Source organism: Oryctolagus cuniculus, chromosome 16 (genome assembly GCF_964237555.1).
Source record: "Oryctolagus cuniculus chromosome 16, mOryCun1.1, whole genome shotgun sequence".
In the NCBI taxonomy this organism is placed as follows: Eukaryota; Metazoa; Chordata; class Mammalia; order Lagomorpha; family Leporidae; genus Oryctolagus; species Oryctolagus cuniculus.
This window is the reverse complement of record NC_091447.1, coordinates 60,913,844-60,933,094: the sequence shown is the minus strand read 5'-3', so window position 1 is coordinate 60,933,094 and position 19,251 is coordinate 60,913,844. Positions and strand designations below refer to the sequence as shown.

General features: G+C 58.8%; 2 protein-coding genes across 7 annotated transcripts in view; one reads left to right on the top strand and one right to left on the bottom strand.

Moving 5' to 3' along the window:
• VAV1 (vav guanine nucleotide exchange factor 1) overlaps positions 1-9,724 on the bottom strand; it is a 54,618-nt gene extending 44,894 nt beyond the window's left edge. The window contains exon 1 of one of the 2 annotated variants that reach the window (XM_070058769.1): positions 9,214-9,724. In XM_070058769.1, the coding sequence (XP_069914870.1) occupies positions 9,214-9,417 (204 nt within the window). In that variant the 5' untranslated portion in view covers positions 9,418-9,724. The remainder of the gene's footprint in view (positions 1-9,213) is intronic. The other variant, XM_070058768.1, reaches the window with a different exon arrangement.
• Positions 9,725-11,189: 1,465 nt separating this feature from the next.
• SH2D3A (SH2 domain containing 3A) lies at positions 11,190-19,176 on the top strand. 5 transcript variants are annotated; one of them, XM_051829298.2, is made up of 10 exons: positions 11,190-11,278; positions 12,464-12,600; positions 13,793-14,142; positions 14,445-14,521; positions 16,156-16,637; positions 16,712-16,827; positions 16,971-17,145; positions 17,233-17,344; positions 17,788-17,973; positions 18,505-19,176. In XM_051829298.2, the coding sequence occupies exons 2-10, from the start codon at positions 12,532-12,534 to the stop codon at positions 18,663-18,665; spliced, it is 1,728 nt and encodes a 575-aa protein (XP_051685258.1). In that variant the 5' UTR covers positions 11,190-11,278; positions 12,464-12,531; the 3' UTR covers positions 18,666-19,176. The 5 variants fall into 5 exon arrangements, with proteins under 5 accessions (XP_051685258.1, XP_069914874.1, XP_069914873.1 ...); XM_070058773.1 differs by lacking the exon at positions 16,971-17,145 and having other exon boundaries at positions 13,763-14,142; positions 16,156-16,405; positions 16,486-16,637; XM_070058772.1 differs by having other exon boundaries at positions 13,763-14,142.
• Positions 19,177-19,251: the final 75 nt, after the last annotated feature.

Genomic DNA, 19,251 nt, shown 5'->3' with positions numbered 1-19,251 from the left:
ACCTTACAAGGCAGAGACGATCCTTTTCCCCACTTGAACTATGAGGAAACTGATTCATGGAGACATTGAAAAACTCATCTGAGGTGGCACTGAACCCAGACTCCCAGACAGGAGTGTCCACGCCCACCCTGGCAGTGCCGGGGGCTCGGCACATCAGGAGGGCGACGGGGCTGCCTGTGTATCGAGGCGCTCTCAGCAGCTACCTGGGCCTCTGCCTGCTGGATGCCAGTCGCACACCCCTACCCCCAGCAGTGACAGCCAAACACGTCTCCGGGCAGAGCCAAACGTCCCCTCTAAAAGACACAGTCACTCCTCCTAGCCCTGCCCCAGCCTGCCTCCCATCTCCAGCTTGATGCGGCCTCAGCAGAATTTCCCAAGACCTATTCCTCCCCCAGTCTTCCCATCACAAGCGCCACCATCATGCCCCCGGCACACAGGGCTCAAAACCAACAGCTTAGACATCAACCCGCCCAGCCCCAGAGGCAACAACTTGACTATGAACCCCGGGACCCCGGCCCTGTGTCAGAAGCAGTGTCCGGGGTTTGCAGCTTGTAGAATGTTCTTACAGCAGCCGCGGGAAGCAAACACGCCAGCCCTGTCCCCCACGAGGCCACGGATTCGGCGGAGGACAGACTTGTGTGCCTCACGGCCCCCAGCAATCAGCATGGCGGCTGTCACCAACAACCCTAAAATCAATGAATCATTTCACTGAAGACGCTCTTACTCTCTTCTTCCCCATCCTCGTCCGGTAACCGTTCGGTTCTCTTTGGTTCCTCCCTGGGACGGGAAGCTCACTCCCTGCACCATATCAGTGGTTCTCACCCAGCGGACATTTGGCGGTGCCTGGGGACACGTTGTGGTCACAGGTCCGGGGAGAGGAGCCCAAGGGTGCTGCTCAGCACCACAAGGCACAGGGCGGTTCCCAGGATCGGGTCCAGCTGTGAATACAGCAGGTCAAGTTCAAGTCCCGGCCGCTTCCCTCAAACCCAGCTCCCTGCTGATGCACCTGGGAACGCAGTAGATGAAGGCCCAGCTACTCAGCCTCTGCCACCCACGTGGGAGACCCAGATGGAGCTCTAGACTCCAGGCTTTGGACTGGCCCAGCCCTGGCTGTGGCAGGCATTTGGGAAGCAAACCCGTGAATGTAAGAAATTCTTGCTCTCTGTCTCTCTCTGTCTCTCTGTCTCTCTCAATTCTGCCTCTCAAATAAATAAAAAATACACCTTAAACAAAGAGAACTGAGGCTTAAAAACTGCTCCACACGTACCATCTGTTGGCAATATGCACACTACTTGCCTCTTGAAATCTTTTTTTAAAGAATTATTTTATTTGAAAGTCAGAGTTAGAGAAAGAGAGACCGAGAGAGAGAGAGAGAGAGAGAGAGAGAGAGAGAGGTCTTCCATCTGCTGGTTCACTCCCCAACTGGCCGCAATGGCCAGAACCGTACCAATCTGAAGCCAGGAGCCAGGAGCTTCCTCCAGGTCTCCCAGGTGGGTGCAGGGGCCCAAGAACTTGGGCCATCTTCTACTGCTTTCCCAGGCCATAGCAGAGAGCTGGATTGGAAGTGGAGCAGCGAGGACTCGAACCAGCGCCCATATGGGATGCTGTCACTGCAGTTGGCTTTATCCGCTACGCCACAGTGCCAGCCCCGCCTCTTGAAATCTTACACCCCTCCTGGTGACCATCCCTCAGGTTCCCCCTTGGAACCACCCACCCATCATTATCAGTCTGTGCCACTTGCCCTGGGCTTGACCCTGGCCTGGTCAGTGGGATCCACATTTTCCCCTGGCCACAGCCACTGGCTCAGGAATGGACATGTGACTGCCACCCCCACAAAAATCAGACCAGGTGAACGGCCATCCCAGGACTCCGGTCTGAGTGGCACGAGAACCAAGTGTCCCATTTTCTGCTGAGCTTGGAGCTGTGGGAATACAAGTTTGGAGCAGCGAGTCCCCCTTGTCTGCCTCTACGAGGAGAAAGAATGGCTGGAACTGGAGAATGGAGAGAGCAGAGACACGGGAGAGCCTGAGAGATCGCCTGAGCACCTGGATCCAGCCACAGCTGAGGGCATTTTGGCCCAAACCCTTCAGTTACATGACACAATGAATCAAAGTTTTAAATATTTATTTGGAAAGCAGAGTGACAGAGGGAGAGAGATCTTCCATCCACTGGTTCACTCTTCAAATGCCCGCAACAGTTGGGACTGGGGCAGGCTGAAGCCAGGAGCCAGGAGCTCCACCTGGGTCCCCCACGGGGGTGCAGGGGCCCAGCCAACTTGAGCCGTCACCTGCCGCCTTCCGGATGCGTTAGCAGGGAGCTGTAGTGGGAGTGCAGCAGCCGGGACTCAATCCCAGGCACTGTGCTGCTACTGCCCGCAGGTGCCCCAAGTGGTAGCTCAGCTGGGTGCGCCATGACAGCCACCTCAATACTTTTTGACTCAGCTAATTTCAGTGGGGTTTCCCAGTAGGTTAAGCCCCTGCCTGCAATGGCGGCATCCCATCTTGGCGCAGGTTCAAGTCCCAGATGCTCCACTTCCGATCCAGCTCTCTGCTATGGCCTGGGAAAGCAGTAGAAGATGGTCCAAGTCCTCAGGCCCCTGCACCCGAGTGGGAGACCCGGAAGAAGCTCCTGGCTCCTGGCTTCGGGTCAGTGCAGCTCTGGCCGTTGCAGCCAACTGGGAAGTGAACCAGCGGATGGAAGACCTCTCTCTCTCTCTCTCTCTCTCTCCCTCTCTCTCTCTCTCTCTCTCTCTCTGCCTCTCCTCTCTCTGTGTAACTCTGACGTTCAAGTAAAATAAATAAATCTTTTAAAAAAATCTCTCTCTCTCTCTCTCTCTCTCTCTTGTTCTGCCTTTCAAATAAATAAATAACAAAAAAAGATCCCACCCCTTAACTCCATTAGCATATGACTTTGGGGTTTAAACTCTCAAGAGTCTGAGGCAGGGGAGGGATGGACAGCAACTCGCACAGGACTCCCAGGACTCAGCAGTCAGCACCTCCGTCATCCCCACAAACTCAGAGGGACTCAGACTGGCTCGGGCAGCAAAGCGTTAGGTGCCTGACTTGAAATGCAAGCCGGCCATCTATATAAACTGCCAAGAAAAAAAAATCAATAACAGAAACAACCAACCAGCCATCCTGCAAAGAAAAAAAGAAAATAGTGGGCAAAAGAGAGGAGCAGAGTTTATTTCACAGAAAGAAAATGTAACGGCTCTGAAACCCAGGACGGTAGAAAGGGAGCCGGAGCCAGCGCCGCTCACCCACCACCCACTCGTCGGCGTGGACACGGAGCCATGACGCAGCCTCTGTCTGTCTCACAGAGGCCCATGCGCTGCCACGGGGCCACCCCACGTCTGGGGCAGTGCCCACGGGTGGAGTGGTAGCCAATATCATAGTCACCATAATGCTTCCTCCCTCATCACAAGGCTTTAGGATAAGATCCTGCCTGGGTGCAGTGGGTGAAGCCACTGTTTGTGCTGATGACATCCCATACGGGTGCCGGTTCAAGTCCCGGCTGCTCCACTTCCGATCCAGCTCCCTCCTAATGCACCTGAGGGGCAGCAGTGAGGACCCCAAGTGCTTGAGTCCCTGCACACACATGGGAGACCCGGATAGAGCTCCTGGCTCCAGACCCCAGCCCCTGCCATTGCTGCCATTACAGCAGTGAACCAATGGATGGAAGACCTCTCTCTCTCTCTCTCTCTCTCTGCCTCTCCTGCTCTCTCTGTGTAACTCCAACTTTCAAATAAATAAATAAAATCTTTTAAAAAAGAAAGAAACCTTGTGAAGCCAAGCAGTAAGTTATCCTAATTCAGACTGAGCAAAAGGCAAGCACAGACCGGCGATGACCACAGGCAGGGAAGGAGTGGAGGCCAAAGGTTGGCGGGATAACAGGTGCCGAAACACAGCTGGAGAGGACGCCTCAGCACCAGGGGTGACTGCGGTGGGCAACTGCCCCTTGGGGAAAGTGTCTTCAGGTTAAGCTGAAGGTGGTGCAGTGGGCTAAGCTGCCATCTGCAACACCAGCATCCCACATGATTGCTAGTTCAAGTCCCGGCTGCCCTGCTCTGCTCCCACCTAATGCACCTGGGAAAGCAGCCATGATGGCCCAAGTGTTTGGGGCCCTGCACCCATGTGGGAGACCTGGATCTAGGTTCCGGGGTTCAGCCTGGTCCAGTTCTGGCCACTGCAACCACTTGGGGAGTGAACCAGCAGGTGAAACATCTCCCTCTGCCTCTCTCTTGCATCCCATATCCGAGGGCCTGGGTTCAAATCCTGGCTCTGCTTCTAACTCCAGCTTCCTGCCAATGTGCACCCTGGGCGGCAGCAGCCATGACTCAGGTACTTGGGTCCCTGCCGCCCACGTGGGAGACTCAGACTGAACTCCCGGCTCCCAGATTTCACCTGGTGCGACCTTGGCTCTGTGGCTGCTTGCAGAGTGGACCAGCAGGTGGAAGACCTCTCTCTTTGTCTATCTGCCTTTCCAATAAATTAAAAAAAAAAAAGTAAGAAAAAACATCTTGAGGAACTGGAAAACAAATGGTCTAAATGTCTACCAGAATCTGTAGGGGTGTGGAGAGAGCAAAATCTGCCCAGCTGGGGATAGCTCCCCGAACTCCGACTGCAGACTGCTGCACCATGCCGGGCAGCTTCTCCCACCCCACAGCCTCCCCCGAAAGACCTCCCAGTGAGAGTTCTGTGGGTGCTAAGTAGTCTTCATCATCATGACAGTCCCCCCAAAATAGGTGTCATCCTTAACCACACCCCCACATGGGGAGCCAAGGCTCAGAGAGGTGACGTCGGGGAGTGGGGGCTCCTCCAAGCCACGCCCACCCCCAGCTCCGAACCATCTGACCTGAGGGCCTGTGCACGGGTAGGACACCCCACCCAGAACACCGCTTCCCGGGACCCACACAGATCCTTACCCTCCACTCTCCCCGACTCTCTCCTCCAATGTCGCTATATCAGTGAGGCCGCCCAGATTACCCTATTCAAAAGCATCATGCATGACATCATAGAATAGTGTCACATGTGATGTCATATGACAGCACCATGTGTGATGTCATATAATAATGCATGGGATGTCATATGATAGTACCATGTGTGATGTCTTATCAGTACTATGTGTGATGTCATACAGCAGTAGCATTGTGGTGTCATATCAGTGTCATGCATGATGTCACACAGCAGTACCATGTGTGATGTTACATCAGTACCATGTATGACATCATATAAGTGACACATGTGATGTCATATATAGTGCTATACATGATGTCATATAATAGTGCCACATGTGATATCATACAGCAGTGCCATGTGTGATGTCATATAGTGCAATACATGTTATATGCTCATGCCATGTATGACATCATATAATATCACGTGTGCTATTATATACTAGTAGTGTGTGATGTCATGAAATGTCATGTGTGATGTCATGTAGTATCATGCATGTTATATAATCATGTCACGCATAACATCATATATCACGTGTGATGTTAGATACTAGTAGTGTGTATGTTGGCCGGCGCCGCGGCTCAATAGGCTAATCCTCCGCCTAGCGGCGCCGGCACACCGGGTTCTAGTCCCGGTCGGGGCGCCGGATTCTGTCCCGGTTGCCCCTCTTCCAGGCCAGCCCTCTGCTGTGGCCAGGGAGTGCAGTGGAGGATGGCCCAGGTGCTTGGGCCCTGCACCCCATGGGAGACCAGGAAAAGCACCTGGCTCCTGGCTCCTGCCATCGGATCAGCGCGGTGCGCCGGCCGCAGCACGCCGGCCACGGCGGCCATTGGAGGGTGAACCAACGGCAAAGGAAGACCTTTCTCTCTGTCTCTCTCTCTCTCACTGTCCACTCTGCCTGTCAAAAAAAAAAAAAAAAGATACTAGTAGTGTGTATGTCATGCAGCAGTGCCATGTGTGATGTCATATAGTACCATACATGTTCTATAACCATGCCATGTGTGACATCATATAATATCATGTGTGATGTTATGTGCTAGTAGTGTGTATGATGTCATGCAGGGCCATGTGTGATGTCATATAGTACCATGTGTGATGTCATATAGTAGTACAATGAGTGATAGTACATGCATCATGTCACACTACTCTGCCACTAAAAAGGATGCCATCCCACCATATGTGGCAATATGCATGGGACTGGAGGTCATTATGTTAAGGAAAATAAGCCAGGCAAATACTGCATGATCTATCTCACGTGTGGAATCCAAACAGCTGAGTTTGTAGGAGAGTGGCGGTTACCAGAAGCTGGGGAGAGCAGGGCACAGAGTGGGAAGGGAGGGTTGGTGATTGCCGACTAAGATAGTCAGGGAGGGGTTAGAAGTTCCAATGCTGTACTGCACAGAATGGTTACTGGTGTGTGTGTGTGCGTGTGTGTGTGTGTGTCTTTAATTTTTTTAAGCTAAGAGAGGGTTTCGAGTGTTTGCACCATATGTTTGAGAAGACAGATATGCTCACCCTATTTAGACATCACACATGTATACCTACATCAAGACAGCACACGCTGCCCCATACATATGAACCATTTTGATGTAGCAGTTAAAGTAGAAAAAATAGTTCCACAGACACTCCCAAGCCTCCTGTCATGCTGTTTTCTTCAGAGCACCACTTACCACCCCTGAAATGCACACATCTCCTTATTTGCCCTCTGCCAGCTTCCCCCACTGCAGTCCCCGCTCCTCACCAACAGGGCTTTGTGTGTGTGTGCTACCCTCACTGCCCCAGCCAAGAACAGGGCTTGGCATGCACAGTAGTTGGTGGATGGATGAATGGGTGGATGGATGGATAGTTGGATGGATGAGTGAATGGGTGGATGGAGGGATAGTTGGATGGATGACTGAATGGGTGGGTGGATGGATGGATGGATGGATGACTGAATGGGTGGATGGATGGATAGTTGGATGGATGAGTGAATGGGTGGATGGATGGGTAGTTGGATGGATGACTGAATGGGTGGATGGATGGATGGATGGGCAGACAGACTGGATGGATGGACTGATGGATGAATAGTTGGCTGATGACTGGCTGGATAGAATGAACAGATGGTGAATAGTTGAATGGATGGATGGATGGATGGATGGATGAATACTTGGATGGATGACTGAATGGGTGGATGGATGGATGGATGATGGATGGCTGGGTGGATGGGCAGACAGTCACGTTACTAGATGGATGGATGGACAGATGGACGGATGCATGGGCAGACTGGAGGGATGGATGGACAGATGGATGGATGGATGGGCAGACAGACTGGATGGATGCATGGATACATGGATAGCTGGCTGACGGCTGGTTGGACAGAAGGATGAACAGACAGTGAGTAGTTGGGTGGATGGATGAGTATGTTATTCCTCCTGTTCTCTGCAAACATCACACAAAAGGAGAGATGCTATGAAGAGAAAATGAGAGAGCCTGGGAAGTGTTCTAATTCCAACCTCCATGCCTTTATTTAGTCATCCCCCTCCAGCAGTCACCTCTGCCTTGCCTCTCCCCGCCCCTCCACATCCCATACTCCGCAGGCACCCAGGGCTGCTCCTGGGGCACCTCACTCTCATTTATGGTGAGTACCCTCTAGCCTCCCACACACATCCCAGCCACATACCAAGCACGGGTGGTGTTTCAAAGGGAGACAAGACAGGCAGAGGAAGGAAGTCACGGGGCTCCCACGTGGGGAGCGTGCACCCCTGCCCAGCCAGGGGCCTGACATAACTGGGCACAGAACAATGAGAAAACTCCTACTGAGTCTTCAAAACCCAGTGCAAATGTCCCCTGTTGCTGTACCAGGCAGTGTCCTGCCCTCACCCCAGGGCCTCCAGGCACGAGCACACAGGGCTGGGGGCGGAGCATTCTTCTTCTGTCTACCCCGTGGGGCCCAGGCTCAGTTCTCAGCACTGCCTGGTACCCAGGATTAGAGCTGTCTCAGAGCACAGCTGCTCCCCTGGGGATTAGCACCGAGCACTCTCTCTCCCTGACCAGTTTCAGCTAAGACACACACAGGAAGGAAAGTTCATCCTCAAGTCTATCCGCTTTCGCGCCAGCTGCTGCGGTAGCATCACAAGGCACTGCCACTCCCTGCCAGATCTGACAGATCCCTCAGCTACTTCCCCCTGCCCTGGAAGCCAGGGTATCACACAAATGTAGGCAAATTCCGGATGGGCTGTCAGCAAAAGGCGGTGGGGGGGGGGGAGCCCCTGGAACCGAAGGAAACAGAAGAGGAAGACAGAAGCGCTCACTTCTCCCCCCACGGCCTCGCCCCCAGGAAACTCCCCTCCCAGAGACCCCCCACTCCTGGAGCTGTTACTTCCTCTTCTCCCAGCCACAGGGGGCCCCTCCGGCCCAGGAGGAGGTCACACTGTGTCCAGCTGGCCCTGCCCTCCATCCCCAGAGAGGGGCCCCAGTTCGTGGCTCCTGGGGTAAAGCCGTCTTCCGGGAGGGGGAGACAGGGACCCAGGAAACCCTGCAGGAGGGTCCCATCTCCTAAGACCCCAGGGTAGGCCCTGCACCATCAGCCCAGTCCTGGCCCCCCTCCCCCTCCAGCCCCCAGCAGCACAGAGGGACGGGAGCCAGTCACGTTACCTGCCCGCCCCAACCGCATTCAAATAGGGATTTGAATACATTTCTGCACTTTGGGGGCAGTCAAATCTTACCTCTCCCTGCAGCCCGACCCCCATATCCCTCCCTGCCGAAAGAATGCAGCTGAAATCCCAGCACCTGAGCCCTCTCCAAGACCCAGAGCCCCTGGGCTGCAGCCCACCCCACACCGCCCCCTGCACCCCACAGTGCCCCAGGCCCCGGGGCAGGAAGCCGAAGGGAAGGAAGATGTGGGGGGAAGGAAGGGGCCCAAGGGCCCAGGAGGAGACATGTAGGGGAAGGAGCTTGGTGGCGGCCCCTCCCCCACAGCCGGAATGTGGGGGTGTCGGGACGGGGAGGTGCCGAAGGAGTCAAAATCTCAGGTACCCACGACCCTGCCCCTAGATGGCCCCGTCTGAGGGGGGGCTCGAACCCCAGGAATATCAGCACAGCTCCCAGACAGCCCACCCACGACCCACGCACCCATCCGTGGAGCCTGTTATGTCTGGGGGGGCCACCCCCAAATCTCACAGTGTCACCTGGTTCCCCCCAACCCGGAAGCACATTCCCGCCCCTGTTTCGCCGCCCCGCAGCCCTCCCCCGGCGCCCCCGCCTGCCACCGCGGGCTCACCTGGGACATCTGGGGACGCAGGTTGACATCGCGGAGGTTGATGGCGTGGGGCAGGAGGTTGTTAAGCAGCTGACAGAGGAGGACGCCATCCCGCAGGGCCTGCGCCAGCTCGCACACCTGTGCCCCGTCCCAGGTCACGCGATGGCTGGGCGGCAGCACCCGGCACTGGATCAGCCAGTGCGTGCATTGGCGCCACAGCTCCATGGCCGCCGGCGGCTCCTCCGCCAGGCCCGGCGCGGCCTGCGCACCCTCGCTCGAGGCCTCCGCCGCCCACCCAACCCAGCGGCCTGAAGAGCGACGGCTCCACGGCTCACGCTACCACTTCCTCTTCTGGGCCTGTAACTGTCGGCCTGGGAGGGAGGGGGTGGAGGAGGAGGAGCTGTGGGGTGGAGGAGCACCTGCTACCCCTGCCCCACCCCGGGGGTGCAGGCCTGGGTCCTGGGGGGCCGGGGGAGCTAGGTTGGGAGGCACTTCCTCCACGTGCAGTTTAGGGGACACCTCAGGGATAGCCTCAGAACCCGCCCATCTGCCAGCCTCCCCCTGAAGTCCAGCCCCATCCTCGCTGGGCTGGACCAGTGAGGTCAGCCCTGCCCGGCCTCCTGACCTCATCTCCCGCCCTCCTCTCTGGTCTGTCCCTGCTGCAGCGGCCAGGGAGGGCCTGTGAGCACCTGAGCCCCCCCACCTGCCCCTCCACTGCCCACAGCCCTGCTTCAAGGTATAAGCCCAGCCCTGCGCACCTGCCCCGCTCTGTCCCCCTCACCCAGGCGACTCCTCACTGTTCCTCCCACACACACATCAGGCCCCCCACCGTGTGCCCCAGGGCCTTTGCACGTGCCAAGCCCACCCTATTAGGCCCTCACTTCCTACGGTTCTCTGTTCAACTGTCGCCTTCCCATGCCATCTCTCCAAACCTCCCCCCCTCACCACCCATCCACCTCCCTGGCGGCTTGAGCCCTGGGCACTGTCTCGACAGATCTGAACTTCTGTATACTCGTTTTCTTACTGTCCACCCGGGAGCTTGTGTCTCCTTTGCTGAAGACCCCTCCTCCACCCAGCACGGGCACACAGGGGCACTCTGCACACAGCTGGCCAATGATTAAATAAATGTTTATCCCAAATCCACGGTCAAGGGCCCCACGGTCCAGCTCCTTGGACTGCCAGTTTGCTAACAGGCGCCTGCTGCCCTCACTTCCTACATCTCCCCTGCTAGGCTGGGAGGGCCCCCTCCGCCGCCATCAGACTAGCCTGGGCCCTTGGAGTTTCTGCTCTGACGCTGGCGACCGCTAGGGGGCGCAAGATGCCCACCCTGCACCGGCTGCCCCAGCCTGGGTGCGGGGGAGGCTCCCGCACCGGCAGGGGGCGCAGCAGCGGGCCCCAGCCCGGGATTCCTCGGCTTTGCGGCCCTCCAGGCATCAACAGCTTTGCCGCCCTCAGTGTTCTGCCTGTGAAATGGGCAGCAACCCGCGTTCCGCCGCGCACAGAACTCCCGCGTGGGGTTCGGAGGCAGGGAGGGCGCTCCAGGGCCCCGGGTTCGAATCCCGGCTCGGGCTTCAGTGTGTGCGCCAACGTGATACCCCGACGCGACCTGGACAACGGGCGCTCTGCCGACGAGAGCTGCAGCCCCACACCGCGAAACCCGCAGCCCAAAAGCGAAACCCAGGCGGGCGGTCTGGAGGAAGCGCCCCTCCGTCACGACACAGCTGCGGCCACCTCTGGCTCCGTGGGCCGCCCCTCCCCCACCGGAACCACGAAGGGCGCGGAGGGAAACCTCGCCCACCCCACCCCGGCGCCGAGCGGCCACCCTGAGGTTCGCCCAGCTGGTGGGCGGGGCAGCGAGCCGGGGGCGGGGCCGCGGGAGAGAGGTGCCTGGCGTTCCCCGTTGGGGCGGGGACTATAGGGAAAGCTGTGACCGACAAGAGACGGGGTGGGGCCAGAGCCTGGGAGGCGGGGTTGGAGGCGTGGTCATCGGAGGGCGTGGGCGGGGCCTGGCGGGGCAGGCAGGGAGGGGCCGGGAGCCGCAGATCCTCGGTTTCTGCCTCGGGAGAGCCCCGCAGGTGTACCCCAGGTGAGCGCGGGGGTCCCCTGGAGGGATTATTGGGGTGCCAGGTGAGGCCAGCGTCCATCCGCGGACGAGGTCCCCGAGGGAGGGAGACGCCGGGCGGCGTCCCGCGTGGCCGCGACCCTGGGCGCCCCTGGGTGTGCACCTCTCTCCTCATCGCGGAAGACTCCGTGTGCTGGTCACTGTCCCTGCGCATGCATGCTCATGGCACGTCCAGCAGGAACAGGACTGTCCCCTCCCCCTTCCCAAGTAAATTTTATCCCGGAGGACTCAGAGGCAGGGGGATGACTTAGTTGGCCTCGGGCTGACCCGCATCCTCTCTCACTAAGGGGGTGGGGGGAAGCCCTTGAACTTGGCATTGGGAGACCGGAATTCTGAGGCCGCAGGGCCTGGCACAGCTGGCGAACAGGAAGTGCACAGGTATTCCGAAGACACACCTGGTCCCAGGTATGCAGCGCCGGGAGCCAGCTCCACGCCCATAAAGCCCGGGCTGCTCTGAGAACTTCCTGGCCCTTCCAGGCCCACAGCTGGCCGCCTCCGGAGACAGCAGGACTCCTCCTGCCGGTCCTCTGCAGAACCCCAGCCCTCCCCAGGCCCTGGGGGGAACCCTGGCAGGCAGGTGGGCCTGCCAGGTGGGAGGAGTGAGGGGCAGGCGCCCTTCTTCCTTTGCCTCCAGGGTCATTTTTTCTGCCATTCGCCAGAGTGGAGGGCTCCACTTTTCTCCCCTTTTGGGCACTGGCACAGGGATGGCTCTCAGGAGCTGGAGCCAGGGAGTTATGTCCCTCTGCCTACAAGGTGTCCTCACCCAGAGCCACCGGCTGTCTCCTGGACCCTTCCAGCTGTCAGCAGGGCAACCAACCCCCCTCCCCAGCCCGGGGCCACTTCCAGAATGTTCTCCTGCTCCCTGACGCCCCAGCTCCGTCCTGTCCTAGCCCTACATGAAATTGTATAAAATATAGTTATTTACAAACAAATCTATACTGCTCATCTGTATGTAAAAATACAGAGACTCTGGCTATGCGAAATGATTAGATACATATTTATGTAATATGTAACATCTTTACATTATGTATATATATCGTCACCTAGTTGCATTTTAAGGTTTGGTGGAGTGTAGCTGCTGTCACCCCAGATGTGGAAGAAGCTATCCCTGGCCCTCAGGAAGCAGGGCTAATTATTCCCATTTTACAGATGTGGCAGACTGAGGTCTGTTGAAAGTGCCGAGCTCCACCCTGGCACCCCCTACCGCCAATAGCTCCATGCAGGTGCCTCAGGATGGAGAGGACCTCGCCGGCCAACCCTGGTACCACGGCCCCCTGTCCCGCCAGGTACGGCCCCTGCATGGCCTCAGCATCGTCGGCGTGGGGGCGGGGGGTGCTTCCTACCTTGGACCTGTCTGGGACCCCTGTGTTGTAGATGAGGTGCTTGGGGCAGAGGGCTGTTGGGAGAGGGGACTGGGGACTGACCAGGAGTCACGTATATTGTGCTGTGATGGTGTTGAGAATGGTTGTGGAGATTATAGAGGATGCAGATGCTCTCAGAACCACCCCCCTCCCAGCCCTTCCCATCCCACCTGCAGGGCCCCTTCTCCTTCTCAATCCAAAGACCCCTCCCCCAACCCCCACCACGCATACCTCCCACTCAGGAGACCCGAGGCCCTGAACCTGCAATGAAGTCAGTTTGGACAGTACGGCAGGGTGGTTTAGACCCCACAGTCTGGGGCCAGCCCTCCTGGGCTCCAATCCCTGCCCTACAGCACACATTCCAGGCCTTCAGGCCTCAGTTTGTCACACCTGTGAAATGGGACTAACATCTACCCTCTCCCCTTGTTGCCAGCACTGAATGAGTTAATCCCCTTTGCATCGCGAGCAGTGTCTTGGGGGCAGGAGAGGCCGCACCTGTGTCCACTGAGGTTAGGGTCACTACCCAGCCCCCAGCCCCAGCTCCACACTGCCTCTCCCAGGGGTCCCGGCCCTCCCAGAGCTGCTGGCCTAAGGCTGCTTGAAGATTTTTATAAAGGAAAGGTTGACGGTACCCCAGTCTGATGGATGCCCAGGGCCCTTTTCTTATGCCGGAAGTTGCATTGGTCAACCACGGGCAGCGGCTGCAACAAGCCTTCCCAAGCCATCGCCAGTGAAATAATCAGCATCTATGGACTTGGCCATGTGCCCGTCAGAGATCCACAATCCAGCCGAGGCCCGAGTCTGTTCTGCATCTGTGTCATCCCACGAGGCTTTGGGGGTGTGCAGCTGACGGAGGAAAGAACCGGCAGGAATGTACCAGAAGGTTTTATGAGCCAGCTCTGGACACATTTCCCACAGCACTTCTGCTCCTCTCCCATTGGTCAGATCTTATCACATGACAACCTAACTGCAAGGGATTCTGGGAAATGTAGTCCAGCTGTGTAGTCTGATACAAAACTATGCCTGCAAGCCACAGAGGTTTCCCTGGGGTGGGGTGCATTGGGGAAGGAGGCCTCCTTACCTGCAGGTCCAGGCTCATGCCCTCTTCCATCCTCAGAAGGCTGAAGCTCTTCTCTTGCAAGATGGCGACTTCCTGGTCCGGGCCCCTGGGTCCCGCGGGGGCCCCCCTGTGATCTCGTGCCGCTGGCGGGGCCTCGCCCTGCACTTCCAGGTGTTCCGCGTGGCCCTGCGCCCCCGCCCGGGCCGGCCCGCAGCCCTCTTTCAGCTGGAGGACGAACAATTCCCCAGCATGCCCGCCCTGGTGCATAGCTACGTGGCCGGCCGGCGCCCACTGTCGCAGGCCACGGGGGCTGTGGCTTCCAGGCCTGTGGTGCGGCAGGGGCCTCTACGACGCAGCTTCAGCGAGGACGCCCTGATGGACAGCCCTGCTCAGGAGGAGCCGCTCAGGTACCCACCATCTCTGGGCCTCTTTGGCTGCACCCCACACTCTCCCCCTGGGTTTTCCTGTTGAGAATTGAAGCCCCATCATTCTTGGGGGTGGGAGGCTGACCTGTGCACTATAGATGTTGATGCCAGGAGACATGTGCCCCCCACACACTCGTTGCCATGGGTCCCCTGGGGGTAGATCCCCTGGTCTGGGAGAGCTCAGAACACCTGCCTAGATGCAGGATTTCCCAGGCACCGTGGCGTGGGGCCTGCCCTGCCTTGGCTGGGACTACTGGTCTGTCCCACCTCTGCCCCCCTCCCAGGGCCAGGAAGTGGAGCAGCAGTCAGCCTGCAGATCTGGAACACACAGGTCAAACAGGACAAGATGACCCTGGAGCAGGTGAGGGCCCACCTGGACAGCACACGGTCACTCACCCTCTCGAAGCCTCAATTTCCTGCTGTGGAAAGTTGGGACAAGAATGTCCTCAGAGTTGTCAGAGTGGTTTAAAAAAACACCCCAGAAAATGCATGGCTGCAATTATTCCCGGAAGCCCTACTTGCTCTGGCCACGGCTGACCTGTGTAGCAACTCCTGCCCCGTGCCCTCTTCACTCCTTCCCGTGGGTTCCTGCCCCAGGACCTTTGCACCTGAGGTTTCCACCACTGATGGAAACATTCCCATTCCCACAAGTGTTTTCTGATTGGCTCCTCCTCATCCAATGTGAGTTCTTCAAAGTGGGCGACCGTGGTGGTCCCACCTGGGAGGAAGACTCACTGGCAGGCCCGGTTTCCCTGGCCCCCCACCCACTCAACACGAGGCCTCACCTCATGGTGGGCACTGGACTAAGTCCTAGGACACAGCCATGAACATGACAGATGAAAAGCCCCGTCCGAGGGGTGCCACTGTCCCATTTCTTAGAAACCAATGTACCACGAACAGAAAAACAATTAGTGAATTGTCTGTGCTTTGAGGTAAAAATTTATGGGAGAACCAAGTCAGGGAGACTTGGGATCTTGTGGGGAAAGGTTTGAAGAAGACGAGGGAGAGGGAATGCAGATGAGGGAGGTGGAGAGTGACTCAGGCAGCGAGAGTGGCCCATGCAAAGGCCCTGGGGTTGGGTTGAGAGCCCACACTGCTACATTCAGGCAAAAGGAGGTGTATGGACCAGGAGCAGAAGTGAGAACAGCAGAGGGAGCCCTGGGGCTCAGTGGGGCACTTTTGTCTACAGTGAGGACTACTTGGGGAGCTTTTGCGTTCCTACAACAGCCCCGATTTAAATGCTTTAAACAGACCCCATTAAATGCATGTAGAGTGTCCCCAAAGCCTTGGTACAGGTGTAAGTTCTGATAAATCCGGAGCTAAATGCGCCACACCCAGAAACGATGTCATCTGTGGGTTTAGTACGCTCTGTTTCCTTCACACTTCTGCAACTTGAGTGCATAACGTGTAGATGGACAGATAAAGGCAGATGAGTGACAGGTGACGGAAAAAGATGATTAACGCTGCATGACAAAGACAGATGACAGGTCCACAGATTTAGGTAGAGGGTCGCTAAATGACAGATATCCATGTTAGGTAGCTAAAGATAGATGATAGAAAAAGACAGATGACAGAAATGATTGATAGATGATGGAGACGCACGATGGAGAGATACAGATGACAGATGAGAGTCGCATTGATTTTTGGTCTGTGCTTACCACCTTTGAGAGAGAGAGAGAGAAGAGAGAGATTGGCTTTCAATCTGTCCTTGCCACCGTCCATCTAAGGGACAAGAGGAAAGAATTTAGAGTTAAAATGTGGATTCAGAATTCACAAGCTACACAGGCACAGAGAAGGGAGCCTTCCTCTGTCAGCGCACGGCACGCATGCTGAAGCTGCTGGCGCTCCCACCTGTGCCAAGGTGGGCTGCGACATCTGCTCTTTGGTTGAATGAGCAGATCAATCAGGATGGGGACGGAGGGAGGCCAGAAACCTCCCCAGTGCCACCTCTCTTCTCTGTCTCCTCCCACTGCCCCCTACCCTGATGATACCCAGGAGCCACAGCGATGCCAGTGTGCACCCTGCCCAGGATGGGCAGTGACCCCACGCTGCTGAAGGGCCCGACTCCCTTGGGGACCGTTGCCGACAGTCTCAGGGCCTCTGACGGGCAGCTCCACGCCAAGGCACCGACCAAGCCCCTCCGGACCCCGTCCCTGGCCCTGCCTGAAGCCCCAGGGTGCACCCCAACCTACTGCGAGCTGGTGCCCCGAGTGCCCAGTACCCACAAATCGCCCCCCAGCCAAAGGTGCCCAGAGCCAGAGTCCCCATGGTGGGAGGCGGAGGAGGAGGAGGAAGAGGACGGATGTTTTATAAGACCACAAGCAGAGGTCTCTTTCTGCCCCCCTGCCCACGCCTCCTGCCTGCTGGGCCCCCAGAATCGGCCCCTGGAGCCCAAAGCCTTGCACACTCTACGTGGCCTGTTCCTGGAGCATCATTCTGGGAGTACTGCCCTCCACCTGCTCTTGGTGGACTGCCAGGTAGGTCGCCTGCCAGGTAGGTCGCTACCAGGCAAAGCACAGCCACACCTGACCAGCCGCATCCCCGCCCGCAGGCCACAGGCCTCCTGGGAGTTACCAAAGATCAGCGGAGCGCCATGGGGGTGGCCTCTGGCCTGGAGCTGCTCACACTTCCCCATGGGCATCGCCTGAGGCTGGAACTGCTGGAGAGGTGAGCCTCGGACCCCTGCTTCGGGGGCTGATCGCCTCCCCCAGGGTCTCCAGATATTCACAGCCTCCGAGGCAGGGGTGGGGGGTGAGCAATGCCCCTTCACGCCCGTCCTAGCCCCGCATCCTTGCGCTTCGCCCCTGCAGGCACGAGGTGCTGGCCCTAGCCGGGGCGCTGGCCGTGCTGGGCTGCGCGGGGCCGCTGGAGGAGCGCGCGGCCGCCCTGCGGGGCCTGGTGGAGCTGGCGCTGGCGCTGCGGCCGGGGGCGGCGGGAGACCTGCCCGGGCTGGCGGCGGTCATGGGCGCCCTGCTCATGCCCCAGGTGCGCGGGGAGCAGGGATGGGGAGGAAACCGGAGGGCGAGAGACTGGGAAAAGGGAGAGGACGCACGCTCGGCTCTCCGCCCCCAGGTGTCACGGTTGGAGCGCACGTGGCGCCAGCTCCGACGGAGCCACACGGACGCCGCGCTGGCCTTCGAGCAGGAGCTGAAGCCACTAATGCGGGCTCTGGATGAGGGCGCGGGTGAGCGAGGGTCCCAGTTTTGACGCGAATCGCATCTAGAGCTAGGCTCCACCCCCCCGCTCTAGGCTTCGTCCTTACCCAGTCCCTAAGCCCTGTGCCCGACCTAGGCCACGCCCCTGCCTTGGGCCCTTAGACCTGCCCTCTTCCATAGGCCACGCCTCCTCTCTTCCTATCTACATCCTGGGCTCCGCCCCTTCCCTGAGTCTCCGCCCATCCCCATGCACCGACTCTTGCTCCAGTCTCAGGCACCCGGTTCACCCTAGCCCCGCCTCCTTTGCTGGATCCGTCTTCACTGGGGTCGCACCGGGACCTTCCCTTAGCCCCGCCCTCTAAACCACGCCCCTTCCCTAGGTCCCGCCCCGGTCCCTCCCCGCGGCGCCCCCTTGCGTCCGCCTCAAATCCCGCCTCCGACTCGTTTCCCACCCTCGGCTCCCCCTCCGCAGGCCCCTGCGACCCCGGCGACGTGGCGCTGCCGCACGTGGCGCCCGCGGTGCGCGCGCTGGAAGGCGAGGAGCCCGCGGGGCCGCTGGAGGAGAGCTGCGAGCGGCTGCTCCGCACCTTGCACGGAGCGCGGCGGGCCGCACGGGACGCGCCCAGGTTCCGCCAGGCAGCGGCCCGGCGCCTGCGAGGTGAGCTCGCCCTGTGCGCGGGACCAGCCCTGCCGCGACGCCCCTGCGCCCCCAGTCCTGGGTGGCGGCCCCCGGCCGCAGCCACAGAGACTCCCCCCCGCCCCGCCTGCAGCGGGTCTTCGTCCCCAAGAGCGCCCAGCGCCCCCGGGCGCTTAGAGCCACCCTGCTTCCTCTCCCGGGGCAGCCTGGCCCCCAGGCCCCCTCCCCTGGGCCGTTCCTGCGGTCCCTGGCGACCTCTCCCCTAGGAGGCTTGCGGGGCTGCCCGGACCCGAAGCCCCACCCTCCTTGCCCGGCCCCAGATCCCGCCCTGGAATAGCCGCTCCTCCCCACCCCCAACCCCCCGCCGTGCCCCCTGGGCCACCGGAGCGCCGCGCCCTCGCTGCAAGGACCCAGGAGCCCCTTCGCGCTGTCCCCGCCCGGCTATCCCAGGTGCTGGGGCAGAGTTCCTCTCGGCCCCGGTCGGATCAAAGTCCCCAGAGCCTCGGCAGGTGCTGCAGCCCCGCCCCCAGCCCACCTGACCCTGTCTGCCAGGATTCCGGCCACACCCGGCGCTCAGGGAGGCCTTGACCACCGGCTTCGTGCGGCGGCTGCTATGGGGGAGCCGGGGCGCAGAGGCGCCGAGAGCCGAGCGCCTGGAGAAATTCCAGCGGGTCCTCACCGTCCTGTCGCAGCGCCTGGAACCGGACCGCTGAGGGCGCAGGCCCCTCCCTCGCACCGGGGACCCGCCTTCTGCCTCCCAGGTTGGCCGAGCCCACAAACCCTTGGGGCCCGGCCGCGTGCACTTGCGGATTCTCACCGGCACGAGGCCTCGCAGGTCTGGCTTCAGACACCAGCATTCAGATTCTACTCTGCCCTTTAAAAGCTGTGTGACTGGGGCGGGCGCTGTGGCCTAGCACGTAAAGCTGCCACCCGCAGTGCCAGCATCTCGTATGGGCACTGGTTTGAGTCCCAGCTGCTCCACTTCTGATCCAGCTCTCTGCTATGGCGTGGGAACGCAGTGGAGGATGGCCCAAGTGCTTAGGCACTTGCATCCGCATGGGAGACCCAGAGGAAGCTCCTGGCTCCTGGCTTCAGATCTGATCTGATCAGCCATTGCGGCCATTTGGGGAGTGAACCAACAGATGGAAGAACACTCTTTTTCTGCCTTTACCTCTCTCTAACTCTGCCTTTCAAATAAACTAAAAAAAAAAAAAAAAAAAAAAAGCTGTGTGACTTCTAGCAGATCAGCTAACCTCTCTGTGCCTCCAACACAGTGTGCTTTTCAGGGCTTGTAGGGGA

Excerpts from the sequence above, each read along its gene's own strand:
- SH2D3A (XM_070058772.1), top strand. The coding sequence starts at position 12,532 with ATGCAGGTGCCTCAGGATGGAGAGGACCTCGCCGGCCAACCCTGGTAC. Across the intron at positions 14,522-16,155 it reads ACAAGATGACCCTGGAGCAG|GAGCCACAGCGATGCCAGTG; the intron begins GTGAGGGCCCAC and ends GATGATACCCAG. Across the intron at positions 17,146-17,232 it reads GCGCCCTGCTCATGCCCCAG|GTGTCACGGTTGGAGCGCAC; the intron begins GTGCGCGGGGAG and ends CTCCGCCCCCAG.